The sequence below is a fragment of the Chiloscyllium plagiosum genome, chromosome 30 (genome assembly GCF_004010195.1).
Source record: "Chiloscyllium plagiosum isolate BGI_BamShark_2017 chromosome 30, ASM401019v2, whole genome shotgun sequence".
Taxonomy (NCBI): Eukaryota; Metazoa; Chordata; class Chondrichthyes; order Orectolobiformes; family Hemiscylliidae; genus Chiloscyllium; species Chiloscyllium plagiosum.
Genome location: NC_057739.1, coordinates 28,213,728 through 28,232,549, shown reverse-complemented (window position 1 = coordinate 28,232,549; position 18,822 = coordinate 28,213,728). Strand labels below are relative to the sequence as shown.

At 40.1% G+C, this 18,822-nt stretch overlaps 2 protein-coding genes across 8 annotated transcripts in view; one reads left to right on the top strand and one right to left on the bottom strand.

Moving 5' to 3' along the window:
* The first annotated feature begins 7,687 nt into the window (after positions 1–7,687).
* On the top strand, positions 7,688–15,520 carry hspa5 (heat shock protein 5). Of its 2 annotated transcripts, none has more exons than XM_043720183.1 (10): positions 7,688–7,792; positions 9,491–9,642; positions 9,722–9,953; positions 10,335–10,469; positions 11,348–11,460; positions 11,617–11,771; positions 11,851–12,086; positions 12,829–13,066; positions 13,172–13,339; positions 14,652–15,520. In XM_043720183.1, exons 2-10 carry the CDS (start codon positions 9,530–9,532, stop codon positions 15,212–15,214), a joined length of 1,953 nt encoding a protein of 650 aa, XP_043576118.1. In that variant the 5' UTR covers positions 7,688–7,792; positions 9,491–9,529; the 3' UTR covers positions 15,215–15,520. The 2 variants fall into 2 exon arrangements, with proteins under 2 accessions (XP_043576118.1, XP_043576119.1); XM_043720184.1 differs by having other exon boundaries at positions 7,777–7,797.
* Positions 15,521–16,570: 1,050 nt separating this feature from the next.
* rabepk (Rab9 effector protein with kelch motifs) overlaps positions 16,571–18,822 on the bottom strand; it is a 66,627-nt gene continuing 64,375 nt past the window's right edge. For all 6 annotated transcript variants that reach the window (XM_043720187.1, XM_043720185.1, XM_043720186.1 and 3 more), the window contains one exon: positions 16,571–17,689. In XM_043720187.1, coding sequence (XP_043576122.1) covers positions 17,358–17,689 — 332 coding nt within the window. In that variant the 3' untranslated portion in view covers positions 16,571–17,357. The remainder of the gene's footprint in view (positions 17,690–18,822) is intronic.

Genomic DNA, 18,822 nt, shown 5'->3' with positions numbered 1-18,822 from the left:
CTGTGGCAATGAATTCCATAGATTTACCACTCTCTGGCTGATTGAATTTCTTCTTATCTCCTTTCTAAAAGGTCTTCCTTTTACTCTAAGGATGTTCTTTGAAGTCCGAGTCCCTCCTACCAATGGAAACATCTTCCCAACATCCACTCTATTCTGTATGTTTCAATTAGATCCCCCTCATCCTTCTAAACTCCATCAAGTATAGACCTCAAGTCCTCAAACGTTAAGCTTTTCATTCCCATGAACCTCCTCTAAACACGCTCCAGGGCCATTACATCCTTCCTGAGATAATCTTCCTGTGCCCAAAACTGCGCACAATACTCCAAATGTGGTCTGACCAGAGCTTGATAAACTCTCAGGAGTACATCATTGCTTTTACATTCAAATCCTCAAAATGAATACCATCATTGCATTTGCTTTCCTAACTACTGACTCAAACTGCAAGTTTCCCTTGACAGCATCCTAGACTAGAACTCCCAAGTCTCTTTGCACTTCAGATTTCTGAATTTCCTCCCCATTTAGAAAATAGTCCATGCCTCTATTCTTCCTAACAAAGTGCATGATCTCACACTTTCCATCTGCCACTTCTTTGCCCATTTTCCTAACCTGTCCAAATCCTTCCACAGTCTCCCTGCCTCCTCAATGCTACCTGTTCCTCTACCTATCTTTGTATTGTCTGCAAACTTGGCCAGAATGCCCTGAGTTCCTTCATCTATATTGTTAATGTATAAAGTGAAAGGTTGTGGTCCCAACACTGACCCTTGTGGAATACTGCTTGTCACCTGCTGCCAACCTGAGGAACTTTTTATCCCCACTCTCTGCTTTCTGCCAGACAGCCAAGCTTCTATCCATGCTGGCACCTTGCCTCTGCCACCATGGGCGCTTATCTTATGCATTAGCCTCCTTTGCAGCACCTTATCAAAGGCCTTCTTGAAGTCCAGGTAGATAACATCCATTGGCTGTCCTTGGTCGAATCTGCTCATTACTTCCTCAAAGTAATCTGGCAGATTTGTCAGGCATTATCTCCCCTTGATGAAACCATGCTGACTTTGCCCTATTTTACCATACACTTCCAAGCATTCAGAAATCTCATCCTTCACAATGGATTCCAGGATCTTACCCATGACCGAGGTTAGGATGATCAGTCTGTAATTTTCCATCTTTTGCCTTACTCCCTTTTTAAACAAAGGTGTCACATTCACAATTTTCCAGTCCTCTGGAACCCTCCCTGATTCCAGTGATTCCTGAAGCATCACCACTAATGCCTCCACTATCTCTTTAGCTATCTCCCTTAGAACTCTGGAGTATAGTCCATCTGGTCCAGGCGATTTATCCACTTTCAGGCCATTCAGCTTTTCTAGCACCTTCTCATAGAAAGTCCTACAGCATGGAGACAGGCCCTTTGGCCCAAACTGGTCCATGTCAACCAAAATGTCTGTTCACGCTAAATCTTTTTCCTTCCCCTTGCTCAATCTTTCTAATCCTTTCCTATCCATGTATTTGTCCACATGCCTTTTAAATGTTCTCCTTGGTGATGGCCACCATACTTAGCTCTGCCCCCTCATTTTCTTGAATTTTTGGGATATTACTCGTGTCTTCCATCATGAAGACTAATGTGAAGTAATTATTCAGTTCCTTATCCATTCCTTGTTTCCCACTACTATCTCTCCAGTGTCATTTTCCAGTGGCCCAATGTCCACTTTTGCCTCTCTTTCACCCTTTATATATATATATATATGGAAACTCTTACAGTCTTCCTTCATAATACTGGCTAGCTTACCCTCACATTTAATCTTCTCTCTCATTTCCTTTTTTGTTACCCTCTGTTGGTCTTTGTAAGATTCCCAATCCTTTAGTTTCCCACTGCCCTTTGCCACATTATATGCTTTCTCTTTTGCTTTTTTGCCACCCGTGACATCCCTAGTTGCCTCATCCTCCCTGTACCATGCTTCTTTTTCCTTGGGATTAATCTCTGTTGTGTCTCCTGAATTACTCCCAGAAACTCCTGCCATTGCTGTTCCACTGTCTTTTCTGCTAGGCTCTTCTCCCAGTCAATTCTATCCAGTTCCTCCCTTATGCTTCTGTAGTTGCCTTTATTCAGCTGAAATACCATTACCTCTGATTCTTTCTTCTTCCTCTTAAGTTGCAGAGTAAATTCAATCATATTAAGATCACTGCCTCCTAAGGGTTCCTTCACCTTAAGTTCACTTATCAAGTCTGCCTCCTTGCACAACACTAAATCCAGTATTGCCTGTTCCCTAGTGAGCTCTACCACAAGCTGCTCGAAAAAGTCATCTCGTAGACTTTCCACAAATTCCTTTTCTCGCAATCCACTACCAACCTGATTTACCCAATCAAAATGCATATTGAAATCCCCCATGATCACTGTAACTTTGCCTTTCCTACACATCGTTTCTATCTCCTGTTGTATCTTCCACCCTAGCTCCTGACTATTGTTTGGAGGCCTATACAGAACTCCAACTTTTCTTTTAACTTTGTGGGTTCCTCAATTCTACCCACACATCATCTGAACCTACTTTGTTTCTTAGTATTGATTTAATTTCATTTCTTATGAATAAGTCAACCCCGCCCCCTCTGCCCAACTGCCTATCTTTTCAATAGAATGTATTTCCTTGAATATTCAGCTCCCAATCCTGATCCCCTTGCAGCCACATACCTGTGATGCCTACCTCGTCATACCTGCCAATTTCGATCTGCACCACAAGCTCATTTACCTTATTGCTTCTACTGTGTGCATTCAGATATGACACCTTCAGGCCTGTATTAAGTGTCCCTCTTCTCATTGTCATTCGTTTGTCCAGTGTGCTTGAAGTTTGATTGTTAATCCTTTCCAAACAGTCTGTCCTATTTATATCTGTGCTAGAGATTTTAATAACCTCTCCTGCATTCTGCACTCTTACCTCCTCCTTTAATTCAGGTTTTTTAATTTCCCCCATAACTGAACCCCACCTGCCCCATTTCTCCCAAACTAATCTCTGAACCATTCATTTACCTGCTTAATCTTACTGACCCTGTGCCAATTAGTTCATGGCTCAGGTACTAATCCAGAGATTCTTACATTTTTGGTTCAGCTTTGTAATTTAGCTCCTAGCTGTTCATACTTCCTTAGCAGGACCTCTGCCCTAGTTTTATCCTTGTTGTTGGTACCTACTTGAACCACGACCATTGGATTTTTACCCTCCCACTCCAAGTTCCGCTGCAGCCCAGATGAGATATCTCGGACCTGACCATGAGGCAGATAACACAACCTTCAAGACTGTCGATCCTGGTCACAGAGAACAGTATCTATGCCTCTAACTATACTATCCTCACTTACAACAACAATTCTCTTCTCTCCCCCAAACTGAATGGATCTCTGCACCATGGTTCTGCAGTCAGTCGGCTCACTCTCTCTGCCATCCCCATTCCCGTCCACACAGAGAGCAAAACTCTTGAACCTGTTGGACAAGGACAGGGGCTGAGACTCCTGCAACTCTATCTCCTGGTTCTCGCTGCCTGTCTCACTCACAGCTACACCGTCCTGTCCCTGACAACTGGCTGAATTTGAGTTAGTTAGTCTAAGGGGTGTGACTGTCTTATGAAACACAGCATCCAGGTAACTCTCCCCCTCCTTGATGTGTCAAAATGTTTGAAGCTCAGACTCCAGCTCATTGACTATGCATCTAGACTTCTTCCTGCAACCAACATTTACTACAGACTTGGTCACTGGGAACCACAGTGGCGTCCATCAGCTCCCATATCATGCAGAAACAACACGTTATCTGATCCTCCATCCTTATTTTACTTAATTAGTTTTGAATTTGTTTTTTAAATTTTTTTAACAGTTTTTGTATCTCTGCTTATGCAAGTTGTAACCAATAAATAAATGAACAAGATTCAATTGAACAGAGATTCAAATTTAGCAGACCCTTTATTAGCGATGAAATCACAGCCCTCCTGTGACATCACATTTCAGCTTCCCCCTCAGAATCAGAATCTCTTACCTTCCCAGACAGCTCTCTGTTCGCTCCCACTCAGCTCCGGTCCCGAAGTACCAGAGAGGGTGGAAACTTCTTGCAGGAATGCAGTTTGAGGCAAACCCTACCACTATGGGAAATTTGACTGTATGCAGGATAACAAGTCATAATGACGTAAGGGATTTGATATTTGATAAGCATCTCTGTAATCATAAACTGAGTTCTGAGTGGTGTATTTTCCATCATCTCAACCTGGTACCAGGGTAAAAGACAACTCAGTTGGGTTACATCTTGAAAGTGGTTGGGAAACTATGCAGACAAAAATGGTCAGTTTTGTAACCAACAAAGATAGTAAGAACAGAGGAGAGAAAGCATCAAAGAAGTACCAACAATAAAATTAGAAAATCCCCAAAACTGACCAGATTAGCAAAGAGGTCAAAATCTCCCCTTAGCTCTATATATTGCAAGGAATACAAGTCTATTATATATTATCTCTCCATAATGTAATCCCTGTAGCTATGAAAACATTTCAGGGAATCTATGCAGCATTTCTTCCAAGGTCAATTTATCCTTTCTAAATTACAATGTCTAGAACCAAATGCCACACACTTGATGTTATCTAACCAGGATTTTTTTTTGCTGGAGAAAATTTTCTTAACGTTTTAATAGTTCAGCACCCTAAATTTAAAGCCTGGCCTTTGTGAATACTTTTTTTGTGTCTGATAATCACATTTTAGAGATTGGTGTACTTGAATGCCTAAATTTCTTTGGACCTTCAGTGTTCCTTAGCTAATCACAATTTAAAAGCTATCTGCCAGTTTGTCTGCTCATCAATCTATCAACATCTCCTTGTAATTTTATGCTGTCAATCTCACTAGCTACCGTTGTGTCATCAGCAAATTTGGATAAATAGTTTACTATTGTGTTACGTTTATAGCAAATTTACCTTTATTAATTATCGGTCCATAGGTTTGCTCTCTCATTAGAGAGAGAGAAGACTGGTGGTGGTTTATCCTGAGGGTCACCATGCTTCAGACAAGGGGAGAGGTTGAGGAGAGTCCTTCATGTTATTATCAGCTGGTGCAGGTACTGAACTTATTCTGTTGGCATCAGGAATCAGCCATCCATTGAACTGACCTAATAAAGGTAAAGTCACTGTCATCCTTGTGGACCTTACAGCTGCTCTCATTAAGAAAAATTGAGAATGGTTGAAGCTTCTGCACCAATCCTTGTGGAACACTTGTAGTTTTTTTTCCAATTCCAGTATGTACCCAATATTCTGACACTGTAGGAAAGATGTTGTTAAACTTGAAAGGGTTCAGAAAAGATTTACAAGGTTGTTACTGGGGTTGGGAGGTTTGAGATTTGGGCAGAGGCTGAATAGGCTGGGGCTTTTGTCCCCTGCAGCGTTGAAGGCTGTGGAGTGACTTTATAGAGGTTTATATAATTATGAGGAGCCTGGATAGGGTGAACAGCTAAGGTTTTTTTCCCCCAGAGAAGGGCGGTCCAAAACTAAAGGGTGTAGGTTTAAGGTGAGAAGGAAAATATTTAAAAGGAACATGAAGGGCAACTTTTTCATGCAGAAGTAAGTCCGTGTATGGTACAAGGAGGCGGTGAAGGTGGTATAATTACAACATTTAAAAGGCATCTGGATCAGTACATGAATAGGAAGGGTTTAGAGGGATACATGCGAAATGCTGGCAAATCAGATTAGGTCAGATTGGGATATCTGATCAGCATAGATGAGTTGGACTGAAGGGTCTGTATGAAATCTATGACCTTTTGAATTCCAAACCACATTTATTTGAACTGTTGAATATAATACCTTTCCTCTCGTTTCCTGAATCGACACAATTTTTTGCACTTGTGTCTGCTGTTTAATCTTATCTTTCATCTCTTTTGTCAACCATGACTTTATTTGGTAAATGGTGACGTGAGCTGTGTGCATTAATTTTCTGTGAAGCTAAAGATTATATTGAATATCTCCCATTGTCCAAGTGTAATTTTATCTACACACAGTTTGGGGTGGTTCGATGTTGGCAGTCTCAGGCAGGTTTGAACTTTGGCCAACAATGCACTGTTTTTTTCGCCTCCTTTACAATCTGTATCTGTCTTCGGCTGAATTATCCCTCCAGCCTTGCCTTTTCCATAAATCCCTTCTTCCTTTATCTATTCCATCCCTTTGAGTCAGACCATAGATCCAGGGGCAGAATTAGACCATTAAGTTTATTGAGTCTACTCTACCAATCGATCATGGCTGATGTGTTTCGCAACCCCATTCTCATACTTTCTCCCCATGACCCTTGATTCCTTTACTAATTAAGAACCTCTCTCTCTCTCTCAAATGCAATGTGTTAGCCTCCACAGTCCTCTGTGACAATGGGTTCCACAGCAAATTGCCTCTGGCTGAGGCAATTCCTCTTCATCTCAGTTCTAAAGGATCATTCCCTCACTCTGAGAGTGTGCCCTTGGTTCTTAGCCTCTCCATTAGTGGAAACATCTTCTCCATGTCTACTCTATCCATGCATCCCGGTATTCTGGAAGTTTCAATGTGGTATCCCTCATCTTTCTAAACTCCAGCAAGTACTGAGCCAGAGTCTCAATCACACCTCCTATGACAAGCCCTTCATTCTTGTAAACTCCTTTGGATTCTCTTCCTTAGATGCAGGGTCCAAAATTGCTTGTATGTAGTGTTCCAGCATCTCCAAGCTCGTCCATACTACTAGTTTAGTTTTGTTGTTTGCAATCTGCTGGGCAACTTCAACTAGAATTTGATAGAATTCCAGTATGAATATTTTGGCTCGGTTTTCCTCCCATCATCTTTGCCCGACTGGTTGTAATAGATCAAAAACGCCCTTCTTGCTATCTGACTTTTAACCAAGCGGCCAGTCCACGTGTGTATTGGCTGGCAATTCGATTCTGGGGTTCCTCAAACAAACATGATCCTGTGGCTAAAGGCGAACTTTTCCTCCAAACAGATCATAAACTGAAGGGGCATAGATTTATGTGAAATTTTCTGACTTGAACTTTTCAGCTAAGGCTCACTGCCTTCACCTGTTAACTACGACATTAGAAAGGACACTTAAATTACAAGGACAGAAAGGCCTAACCATTTCGAATACATCAAAGACATATATGACAGAACGCCAGACGACGGAGTAAATTTCAATGTCAGAAAAAGAAACCACATCCGGACTACATTTACTTAAGCATCCACTGAGCTGGGAGAAAAAGCGGGCCCGAAGTACACATGTTTAAAACTCCAGACCGCTCGCTCAAAAAGCAGACCATGAAGGCCATCAGAAACGAACGAGAAACAGCCGTCATTCAGGTGCTGAATATTCCAGAAGCCAACATGTGTACGTACTGGGGGAGGGAAGGCGCGAGGGATGAAGCAACACGCACGCAATCGTCCGTTGGCAAAACGGAGGAGGGTAGGGTCGTGATGACGCTAAGATTGACAACGATATAACCCAATTGCAACACGGGGCTCGGAGACATTCGACTTCTATTGGACCGAGTCGGTTCAAAGTCAGTCCAATGGGCAGGCGATGTACGGGCAGGGGGCGGGCCGTCCTCTCCCCTGTGACGAGTCCCCGAAAGCCCGTACGTGTCACCCTCCGGAGTGGCCAGCGTGCGCCATGTGGCCAATCAACAGCCTCCAACGCAAGGGCAACCAACCAATCGCGGCGCTCCACGATGGGGAAGTCAGAATTCTATATAAAGGCTGGAACGGGAGCCTGCACTAGTCTGGGATCCTTGAAGCCGGCTGTGGTGGAGTGTTGTGCAAGTTCTCGAGTAGCAGCGAATAGCGGGTAAGGTAATGATCATGGGCTTTGAACAGACCGATACTCAAAATGGCAGAATCATCGTGAATCGTTAGATTTATTGCGAACAATTAACGTTGAAAAAGCGAGGGTTTTTTGAGTCCGGATGTTGTAGAGCATAGCGGGGCCGGCTTCCTCGTGCTAGGCGGTTCTTTGCCGAGTCTGAGAACAATAGTCTAGAGTCAACAGAATTGTAATCCACTAAAATAAAACTTACAATTCATCTTTATTCCCTCGATCGGTGTGCAGTAGGCCTTTGTTACTCGGCGATTCGATTGGAACGGAGGTGTTGGTGTTGGCTGATGTAAAATGGCTTCCGGGGCACTACCTCAACTGGTTGTCTTTTAGGGTCATTTTAACGTAACTTATTTGATATTCTCGTTTGTAATATGCTGTTAACTTGAACATTTCCACTTAATTTTTTATTGGGAGCCATTTGAGTAGGCAACACGTTCATTAAGTCGCCGATGCTTTTGCATGGTAAAGGCCCGTTGTGACCGCATCAGTCTTCGAGAATCCATCTATTCTAATGCCGTTTTTCAGCGCTTGGCACGTAACCTTTTATATTAGGGCGTTATAAACGCGCCTTGCGTGTCTTGATGGTTCCTGCTTCTACCACGCATTTTTATAAAGTAGTGAATTTTATACGCTCACCACCCTCTAGGTGATTTTTATTTTCCTTTAATCCCTTCTAAATCTCTTGATTCTTGCGTTTAAAAAGGTTTCCGCTGGTTATCAACCTTTGGGGGGGGGCAGGGGGTGTTTCACCTTGCCTATCTTGATGTTTTTAGGTCTCATTTGGGTACCCATTCAGCTTTTCCTGCCCATAAGAAAATTACCTGTGTTGATCCTTTTTTGTACACAAATCCTGATGAATCTTAGCCACCACTTGTATGATATTGGTGAAGGTGGAAATGTGGTTAGTACTGTAGCCTCAGTGCCAGGGACCCAGGTTTGAGCCCAGCCTTGGGCCACTGTCTCTGGCGTTTGCATACTTTCCCTGTGCCTGCATGGGTTTCCTCCAGGTACTCCAGTTCTCTCCCCTCTTTCCCCCCCCCCCCCCAGTCCAAAGATGTGCAGGTCAGATGAATTGGCTGTGCTAAATAGCCCATAGTGTTAGGTGCATTAGGCAGAGGGAAATGGGTCTAGGTGGGTTACTCTTCAGAGGATTCGGTGTGGATTTTTTGGTCTGAAGGGCCTGTTTCCACTCTGTGTAGGGAATCTAATCTAACATCCTTCCTGTAGTGTAGTGACCAGAAATGCATGTAGGATGCAGCTGTAACTTAACTAACATTAGATTTAAAGCAATATCTTGACTTGTAGGCACATATCCCACAGACACCATAGTTGACTTGGCCATTGACCCTCAAAGGCAGCAGACTATGCACATCAAGGTTTCTGTGATCCTCTACTTTCTGTTCAGTGTGGTTGCATGCCTTGTTAGCCCTCCCAAAAGTATCACTTCCTGGACTAAATCATGCTTGCCACAGTTCAGGTCATCAATTTTTTTTATATAGTCTTTGGTGTAAGGCTTTTCTTTTGAACCATACCATGGGTTTTCATCAGTTGTGAACTTGCAGTACATTAGTGTTGATATTCTAATGTTAAATGTAAAAGTGAGGTTTAATGGTCACATGTGGATGTATGGTAATCATTGACTTGTAACATTTCCCTTTATTTTTTAAGGAATAGCCATCACTACCAAGGGCACAATCGTGAGTCACCATGAGAGGTTATTTGCTTCTGCTGCTAATCAGCAGTGTCTTTGCTGATGAGGATGATAAGAAAGAAAGTGTTGGTACTGTAGTTGGGATTGATCTTGGTACAACTTACTCTTGGTAAGTTTGAGATTTTTGTCTTTGTTTTTTCTAAAATTTCAGATTAAAGCAACTGGCAATATTGACTACTTTTTTCTAGTGTTGGTGTCTACAAAAATGGACGTGTGGAAATTATTGCCAATGACCAGGGAAACAGAATCACTCCATCATATGTGGCCTTCACAACTGATGGTGAACGTCTGATAGGTGATGCTGCGAAGAACCAGCTCACCTCTAACCCAGAGAACACTGTTTTTGATGCCAAGCGGCTTATTGGACGAACCTGGAATGATCCAGCAGTACAGCAAGATGTCAAATACCTACCTTTTAAGGTAATAAGTTTGTGCTTTCCTCAGTTCAAATATGGGTTTTCAGGGCTTAATACTTGAAGGTCAGTTGCAGAATTATCTGATTTTAAGGTATAAGTGTATGCATGTAGTACTTGAGCTAAGTTTGAATAAAAGTGTGTAATATCAAGTCTGAAATGATCTGATTCCTTTGTTTAGGTCATCATTGACCTGTTAATGTTATTTCTTTTGTTAGCTGACTTCAGTACTTTAATGTCTTCTGATCTTTTGCAGTTTTTTTAAGCACAAATAGGTTCAGGTGTTTAAGTAAAATAGGTCACCTGGTCATGTCTCCAGTCAGATCTGTTGGCAAGTTTTGAGAACCAAGAGTTTCACCAACAGATCTATGAACTTTCTTTTGTCTAGGTAATTGAAAAGAAGAACAAACCTCATGTCCAACTTGATATTTCTGGTGAGGTCAAGACTTTTGCTCCAGAGGAGATATCTGCCATGGTATTGACTAAGATGAAAGAAACTGCTGAGGCTTACCTTGGCAAGAAGGTATTTGCAACTGGTTCACTTTCTGATCCAAATACATGGCTATGGATAGGGTAAATAGGCAAAGTCTTTTCTCTGGGATTGGGAAGTCCAGAACTAGTGGGCATCAGTTCAGGGTGAGGGGGGAATTATGAGACCTAAGGGGCAACTTTTTCTCACAGGGTGGTATGTGTATGGAATGTGAGCTGCCAGAGGATGTGGTGGAGGCTGGTACAATTGCAACATTTAAGAGGCATTTGGATGGGTATATGAATAGGAAGGGTTTGGAGGGATATGGGCCGGGTGCTGGCAGGTGGGACTAGATTGGGTTGGGATATCTGGCTGGCATGGATGGGTTGGATCGAAGGGTCTGTTTCCATGCTGTACATCTGACTCTGTTTAGTGTGATCTTGACTGGATATATGTAAATCTGTGCGCCCTAAAGCAAATCGGTTATTTCGGAGGGTCTTCAATTGGCTTGCAATTCATGAGCACTTCCCTAGCCTCTTTTTCAAAAGAAGCTGGAAATGTTGCAGTACAGAGGAATTTACATTCAAAGCGTGTGGATTTTTGCATGAGCCCAAAGTACTATTTTAATCCTGGATTTTCAATTAAGATTGAATTACAATCAAAATACCTTCTGTTGCATCTTTCCTGTTCCAGGAAATGAGCTTGTCTTCTGTATTGAGCTGCAAGTTGTTGCATCTTTAGTGATTTGGTCTGTTTTGTTGTCTTTCCACTACACAACCAGTTGATATCCCAGTGTAGAAAGTACAAATGGAAACATCTCTCCCAGCTTTGGATAAAGCATCTGAATTTTCTTCTGTAATGAATTGACAGGAGAAATTTGACACATTTGCTATAATGTATTTTCTAAAATATATCTCCATTTGATTGTGTAGGTTACACATGCTGTGGTAACAGTACCTGCTTACTTCAATGATGCTCAACGTCAGGCTACAAAGGATGCTGGCACTATTGCTGGTCTGAATGTTATGAGGATCATCAATGAGCCGTGAGTATTTTAACAGGTGTTAACGAGTTAATGTTGGTTAACCCCAAAATGAACCACTTGAAACCTTATTTCATCTGTCTTGGTCTAGTTGGGAATTTATATATTTTTAAGTGTCTTGTTTAGATTTCATTTTTGTTTTTTTTTTCCCCTCTTCAGAACTGCTGCTGCAATTGCCTATGGGCTGGACAAGCGAGAGGGTGAAAAGAACATTCTGGTGTTTGACCTTGGTGGTGGTACTTTTGATGTGTCACTGCTTACTATTGACAATGGGGTTTTTGAAGTAGTTGCTACAAATGGTGACACTCATCTAGGTAAGACTATATATGTAAATGTTATATTTTAACATCTTAACTTATCAGAATTGATTTTTAAACCAGTAACTTTAATCAGGTGGTGAAGACTTCGACCAACGTGTAATGGAACATTTTGTCAAGTTGTACAAGAAGAAAACTGGAAAAGATGTTCGAAAGGATAACCGAGCCGTCCAGAAACTTCGCCGTGAAGTTGAAAAGGCCAAACGTGGTTTGTCTTCCCAACATCAAGCTAGAATTGAAATTGAATCTTTCTTTGAGGGTGAAGATTTCTCTGAAACTTTAACACGTGCAAAATTTGAGGAACTGAATATGGTGAGTTATGCTTCAGATTTAGCTCTTGTTTAGTTAAAATTGAACTTTGATTATTGTATTGACTTAAAAATATTCCTTGAGAGGCTTCAGACTTTTAAGTGATGGCACTTAGCACTCTAAATTTGGATCCTTATGCAAATGCATGCTTGAGCATGTGCATCTGAATTATTCCTCATTGAAATGTTGCAAACCTTGTTTAGGTTATTGCCCATTGCTGTGGGAGATGAATAAATCAAAGTATAGATTTCCAGAGAATCTAGTCTCTTGTGCAAATATCCCATCCTGGAAGGACTAAATGTTTTTGTTTTTGTTTTTTTTATTTTGTCCAAGGCTGAACTAAGTTTATGGGCTAACCTTTTTTAACTTCAGACTGAAAATAACTATTTTAAAGATATTACTACTTGCATTTGTTGTCATTAAGTTGGTTTTAATACGTTTTGTAGGCTACTCCAGTTCCTTTCCCTAACCAGTCAAATTCTAGCACTGAAAATTGAATGCTGTGTAACTAAATCTAATTTCTTGATGCTTGGTTTACTGACTTCAACTGGGCATTTGAGCAATGTACTTAATTCTCCACCCTAAGCAATAAATTAGAGCATTGGTTTGTAGCAATTTGTTTGCTTTAGTTATGATTGATTCCATTTATTGCATTTCACAAGCTTGATTTAACTTAAACTAAAACAAAGTGCAAGTAATGAAGCTAATCATGGACAATAACAAGCTTAATTGTCCTTGTCATCAGGACCTCTTCCGATCAACCATGAAGCCTGTACAGAAAGTGATGGAAGATGCTGATCTGAAGAAAACTGAAATTGATGAAATTGTACTTGTGGGTGGCTCCACTCGCATTCCTAAAATTCAGCAGCTGGTAAAGGAGTTCTTCAATGGCAAGGAACCATCTCGTGGAATCAACCCTGATGAGGCTGTGGCATATGGTGCCGCAGTACAGGCTGGTGTCCTCTCGGGAGAGGAAGATACTGGTAGGTGCCAGAAACTGATTGTAGAGTTCATGTTACTGCAAATTAACTTGCTGTGAAGTGAATTGGTTTTCTAACATGCTGGTTTCTAATTAAACAAAAATATAGGTGATCTTGTTCTCCTGGATGTTTGTCCTTTGACTCTTGGAATTGAAACTGTTGGTGGTGTCATGACCAAGCTAATACCACGTAATACTGTGGTTCCAACTAAGAAGTCTCAGATCTTCTCAACTGCTTCTGACAACCAACCTACTGTAACAATAAAGGTCTATGAAGGTAGGTTGCTGTTTAGTTTGTGTTTTGTATAATTAAACTTTTGCTACAAGAAGCTGCTGCCACCATGTTCTGTACTGTTCCATAGTCCACAATTGTCAATGGAATTCTGCAAACTTGACTTTCAGCAGTCAAGTGTCAGATGTTTTTAATACTCTAACTATCTTTTAACTGCCCTGGAAACACTCTCTCTTCATGACTGCCTTAGATTGTGCAGTAATTATTTAACAGCTTTGTGTTATAAGCTGCTTCATCAGGTTTTGAGGTGTAAACCTTAACTACCAAAACCAATGTAATGAAGACAGGTTTTAATATTGTCAAATGTATCATGTCTTTTATAATCCAAACTGATGTATCCACTCTAAGTTCATGCAGAACTATCTTTTGAGCATCTTTGTTTGGGAGGGTGTAAGATGGGGAGTATCTAGCCTCTTTTTTTTTTTTCTCTTCAGTTCCTAATAATTACCTCCAAACATGGGCAGATAGTTATAAATGTGAAAATGTCACTGCTTACCTTTCTAAACAAAGCCCAGCAGCTGTCCATATCATTGCAATTACTACTGTTTCTTCAGTAGTCATCTGTGTAATCAAATGCCAAGTAGCAAGATGGGTCTGCAAGAGTTTCTTGTGGTCTCACTCAGTCTACACTTTATACTGATCATTAGATTCTGATTCTCTCAAGCAGATTGTTGCAGAATCTTTAACAACAATTTTGTTGTAAATTGCAAAATTTGAAACTTGGTACTTCTCAATCAAACACAGCTAGCTTGCAATAGAGTAATTGGTTCAGTTTGTAACTTTTTTTGCATTACCACTTGTGGACCTTTGAAGACTGAACTGTTGAGTATTTGGGCTAAAAGGGAATAGTATTTTTAACCACTAATGTAGCTTATGAGCCGAGTTGTAATACCAGAGTTTAACATGGACAGATTATACCAGCATAATCTCTAGGTGGCTTTTACTTCAAGCAAAAGTTAAGTTTTCTGTAAAGGGGAGGAGGTGATTTAATAAGAAAATCACACAAACCCTGGTTTGTCTAGCCTTTGGTAACTGTAGAGTTTGCACACTGGGTTTCCTTTTCTCTGTGCCCTGATTTCATCCATGGTCCAAAGATGTGCAGGTGAAGTGGATTGGCTGTATTAAATTGCCCATAGTGTCCAGGGATATGTTGGCTAGCAATGGTAAATCTGGGGATAGTGTTTGCCACATGCTCTGTCAGATGCTCTTTAGAGGGTCAGTGTACTCTTTGCTGAATGGACTAAGGGGATCCTATGATGTAACATCTTTGCTGACATCAATAATCATTGTTTTTTAGGTGAACGACCACTGACCAAAGATAACCACCTGCTTGGTACCTTTGACTTAACTGGTATTCCTCCAGCACCTCGTGGTGTTCCTCAAATTGAAGTCACATTTGAAATAGATGTAAATGGCATCCTACGTGTTACAGCTGAAGACAAAGGCACTGGAAATAAAAACAAGATCACTATTACAAATGACCAGAACCGTCTGACCCCAGAGGAAATTGAGAGAATGGTGAATGATGCAGAGAAATTTGCTGAAGAGGATCTAAAACTTAAAGAACGTATTGATGCCAGAAATGATCTGGAGAGCTATGCCTATTCTCTGAAGAACCAGATTGGTGATAAAGAAAAACTTGGTGGTAAGCTATCAACAGAGGACAAAGAAACTATTGAGAAAGCTGTGGAGGAAAAGATTGAGTGGCTTGAAAGTCATCAAGATTCTGACATTGAAGAATTCAAAGCTAAGAAGAAGGAACTTGAAGAAATTGTTCAGCCAATAGTAAGTAAGCTGTATGGAAGTGCAGGTGGACCTCCTCCAGAAGAGGAAGAAGAGACTGAAAAGGATGAGTTGTAATCTAAGGACTTCAATTTTGTAAATATTGGACTGAGAAAGATTTCTGAATGATAAGGACTTAATTCTTGAATGTATGTGCACAATTTTCACTTGAGTGGACTGAAAATTCTCAAAGGCTCATACTTTCTAATGCAGTTTCAGCATGAGTTAGCCAGAGGGAGAGCTTGATTGGGAAATTGAGTTGTCAAGGCTGAGTACAATGTTCTCCAGTACCCATTTTTCTATTTATTTGAATCCTTGTTTGGTCTGTCAAAGTGTAGAATGTTTTCTACTGTATTGACCAATAAATGTTATGTTTGATACAAACATTACCTTGTCTAGAGGGTGTAGATGTCTTTGGGAAAGAATGCTTTCATTGAGCTGTATCTTGTTCAGAGTCTTGAATTCATAGTTACTTTTTACCTATTTTGAAACACCTTTTTTGATTTCTGATTATTTTGACATGCAGCTTGAATGCACCAAGTGTTTTGAATTGTGTACCATGCCACAACTTGATCAAATCAATGGCAATCTTTAATGCTGATTTTAAACTCTTAGGAAAGTAAGGAAGGTTCTGTTTTGTGCAGTACTCGAGTGCATCAAGTAGAATGAACAGACAGCTTGCAGTAATACATGCATTCAAGCTGGGCAGACTTGGCTATTCAGTTAAACTTGCTCTGACCAACCTTAACTTGTTTCCCCTGTCCAAGTAAACATCAGGATTTGATTTCTTATTTCTGCACCTGGTCAAAAGCAATAAGAAATGCCAAACACTTCCTTTTTAAAAAAATACATGGCTTAATCTTATATTTTGGCAACCGAGACAAGGAATATTTCTTGCCTCCCCCCTCCCTCCATTTAAGCCTGCAGAAGGAACTAATCGACTGACTCACACCAGAAAATTGATTTATCCCAGTCCAGCATATGTTCCATTCACAAGCTGTCATAGCATTTGCTACATTTTGGATGGTTACAACAGCTTCCAACATATACTGCAACTAACTCGAGTAGATGACAATTGTTTTATTGGGTTGAACATGCTTAATCTTTCCATATTAAGTAACAGGTGCTATTTTTCAGGTGAAGTTTCACCTACTGATTCCAGCATTAACATGCATAAATGGTCACTCTAATCATGAGGTTCAACTTGAATTTGGGGATAAATTTCACTAATCCCAGGAGAGAAGTACTTTGTTCTTTACAGATGAAAGAACAAACCTTCCTCTGGAAGAAGAGCTCTTATCATTCTTGGCATTGAGGTTGACTAAATCCACATCCACAGACTGGCATGTTTGTTCCAGTATAAAGCTTACTGTGGCTATTGAAAAGGCACATGAACAAAATTTGTAGGATGTACATTTTCAAGCAACTTTTATATTCCAAGTTCAATTGATTTCAACTTTATTTTTTTAAAGATGTACAATTCTGTAAGAAACAAGCATTGAAATTTCAATAAAATGCCTGTACTACCCCTGTGAAGACTAATTTTATACCTACACAATGTCTCTGGAATTCCACATTCAGATAGCATTTCATATTAGCCCTTGTGCATGAATTAAACAAGTTGTAATCTTGTGCTAAATTTAATCACATTTTAAATAGAATGCACGAGTTGGTATCAGTAGTGTGGATGAAGGTTACAGGCATGGTTCAGGGTGTCGTTGAAATCAGATGTTGCCCTTGGTCATTGAGGAAAGAGCTGCCTTACTGCTGATCTTTGGATATGATATATTTATGATCAAATCTAAAATTTTAACCTTTTTTAACACCCCCTCCTCTTTAACTACATTCCTTCATGCACTTTGAATCATGCCAAATAAATTAGAATTTAACAATGCAGGATATATTTTGTATGCTTGTCCTGTTCACATTATCCCAGTCTCAGTAAGGCTGAAAATAATTTCAACATCTCAGTAAGTGGTTAAGGAAAAGTTCAGAGGTGAACAACATTACAATATTGGACAGTATAAACATCTAAGGTTTAAGAGAGTTTAAAAGAGACTGGAAACTCCTGGCTTTGCTGGAGACAGTGGTATTTACCACATGCTGCCAGTCCAAAGCACTTCTAGCATCCACACTTTTTGTTATGGTAACATGATTTCTAAGTATGTTCACGTGGAAGTTTTGTAAATGAGTGGTAACTATACTAAGGGAATAAGTACAGTTAATAACCATCAACTAGTGTGACAAAACAGTCATTATAAATTTCTCCTTGAGTGTCCATTCCACCAAAAACCAAACATAGATGCACAATGTTCATTGTTTGATTTTGAACTATTGAACAATTCCTTGGTACAAGATTTTCATCAGCCTTGCTTTGCTGGCTAGATTTCTCACATGTGTTCCCCTTAGGTGATTGCTCATCACTATTTTTTTCAGCAGGAATGGAGGCTTCATTTTCTTTCCTTATTTTCCAGGGTATCACACTCATAGCATGATCCAGCCGTCCTGCTGGTAGCAAGGGACCAAATTCCAAGAGTGTCCAACAGCTTGTTTCTAATGAAAAGAAATTTATTAAAAAAACTCAAAAACAGAATCTGACAGCATTGCATTCTTAAGTTCTCCATTTAGACATTTTTCTTTCAAGACTAAAGTGTTTACTTGTATGATTGTTTTTACTTCTATTGGGGTTAGGAAGCTGCAAGTCAGGAAAAAAATCGTGTCTTCTAAACACTGACTCTTCCTGTGGTTGAAATATATACTTGATTTTATTGCCATGTGTACTCAACTATGGGAATATAGTAAAGTGTACAAAGTTGCCATTCTCTGATATGATCATGTTTACAAAGACCAGAATAAAAAAAACCCAGCAGAAATAAAAGAAACTGCCAAAAGGAAAGAAACACTAAATCTGAAAGAAAAATGTCCAACTTAACTGGCAATGGAATTTGTTATCCAATACGTGCAGATGCATGAACAGAAGTTGCTTGAAAAGCTCAGCAGGGTTGGCTACATCTGTGGAATTTTAAGAAATGTGAACTCTTAAGTTCTCTCCACAGATGCTGCCAGACGTGATCTTTTCCAGCAGTTTTTGTTTCTGATTTCTAGCATCTGCAGTTCTTTTGGTTTTAATTTAGTTTTAGCCTATTTTCATGCATCTGCTATCTTTTGTCGTCTTTGTGAATAGCACAGGGAGTAGGGAAAAGAAAATGGTGGATTGGGTTACAAATATTGACAGGGCAGGAAAATATTTTTAAAGTAGTAAAATATCCAAAACTCAAATGTGATAACTAAATTACACGAATTCTAGAAAAGAAGGCTAAGTCAGTTCAGCTTCCCTCATTTTAGGATGGAGCAAGTATTATTTCTAGACTACTGGTAACCAGGTCTGTTTTAATATGACTAATTACAATGAAATTATCGTGGATATCTGAACACAGATTCTCAAAATAGTTAACAAAACAACCACACAACAAAATTTTTATTTGCCAAGGAGAACCTACTTATGATGTTTATTGAAAATCAGAAAGAGCTCATTCTAACATACCATATATACTCGAGTAATAGTCACATTTTTCTTTAGGTTAAATTTATGGAGTGGACTAATACATGGACACTATTTTTGAAGGCCTGAAATTTAGGCCCACCAAAATTCATACCATATCGTTAGCAGAAGCCCAATTGATCGC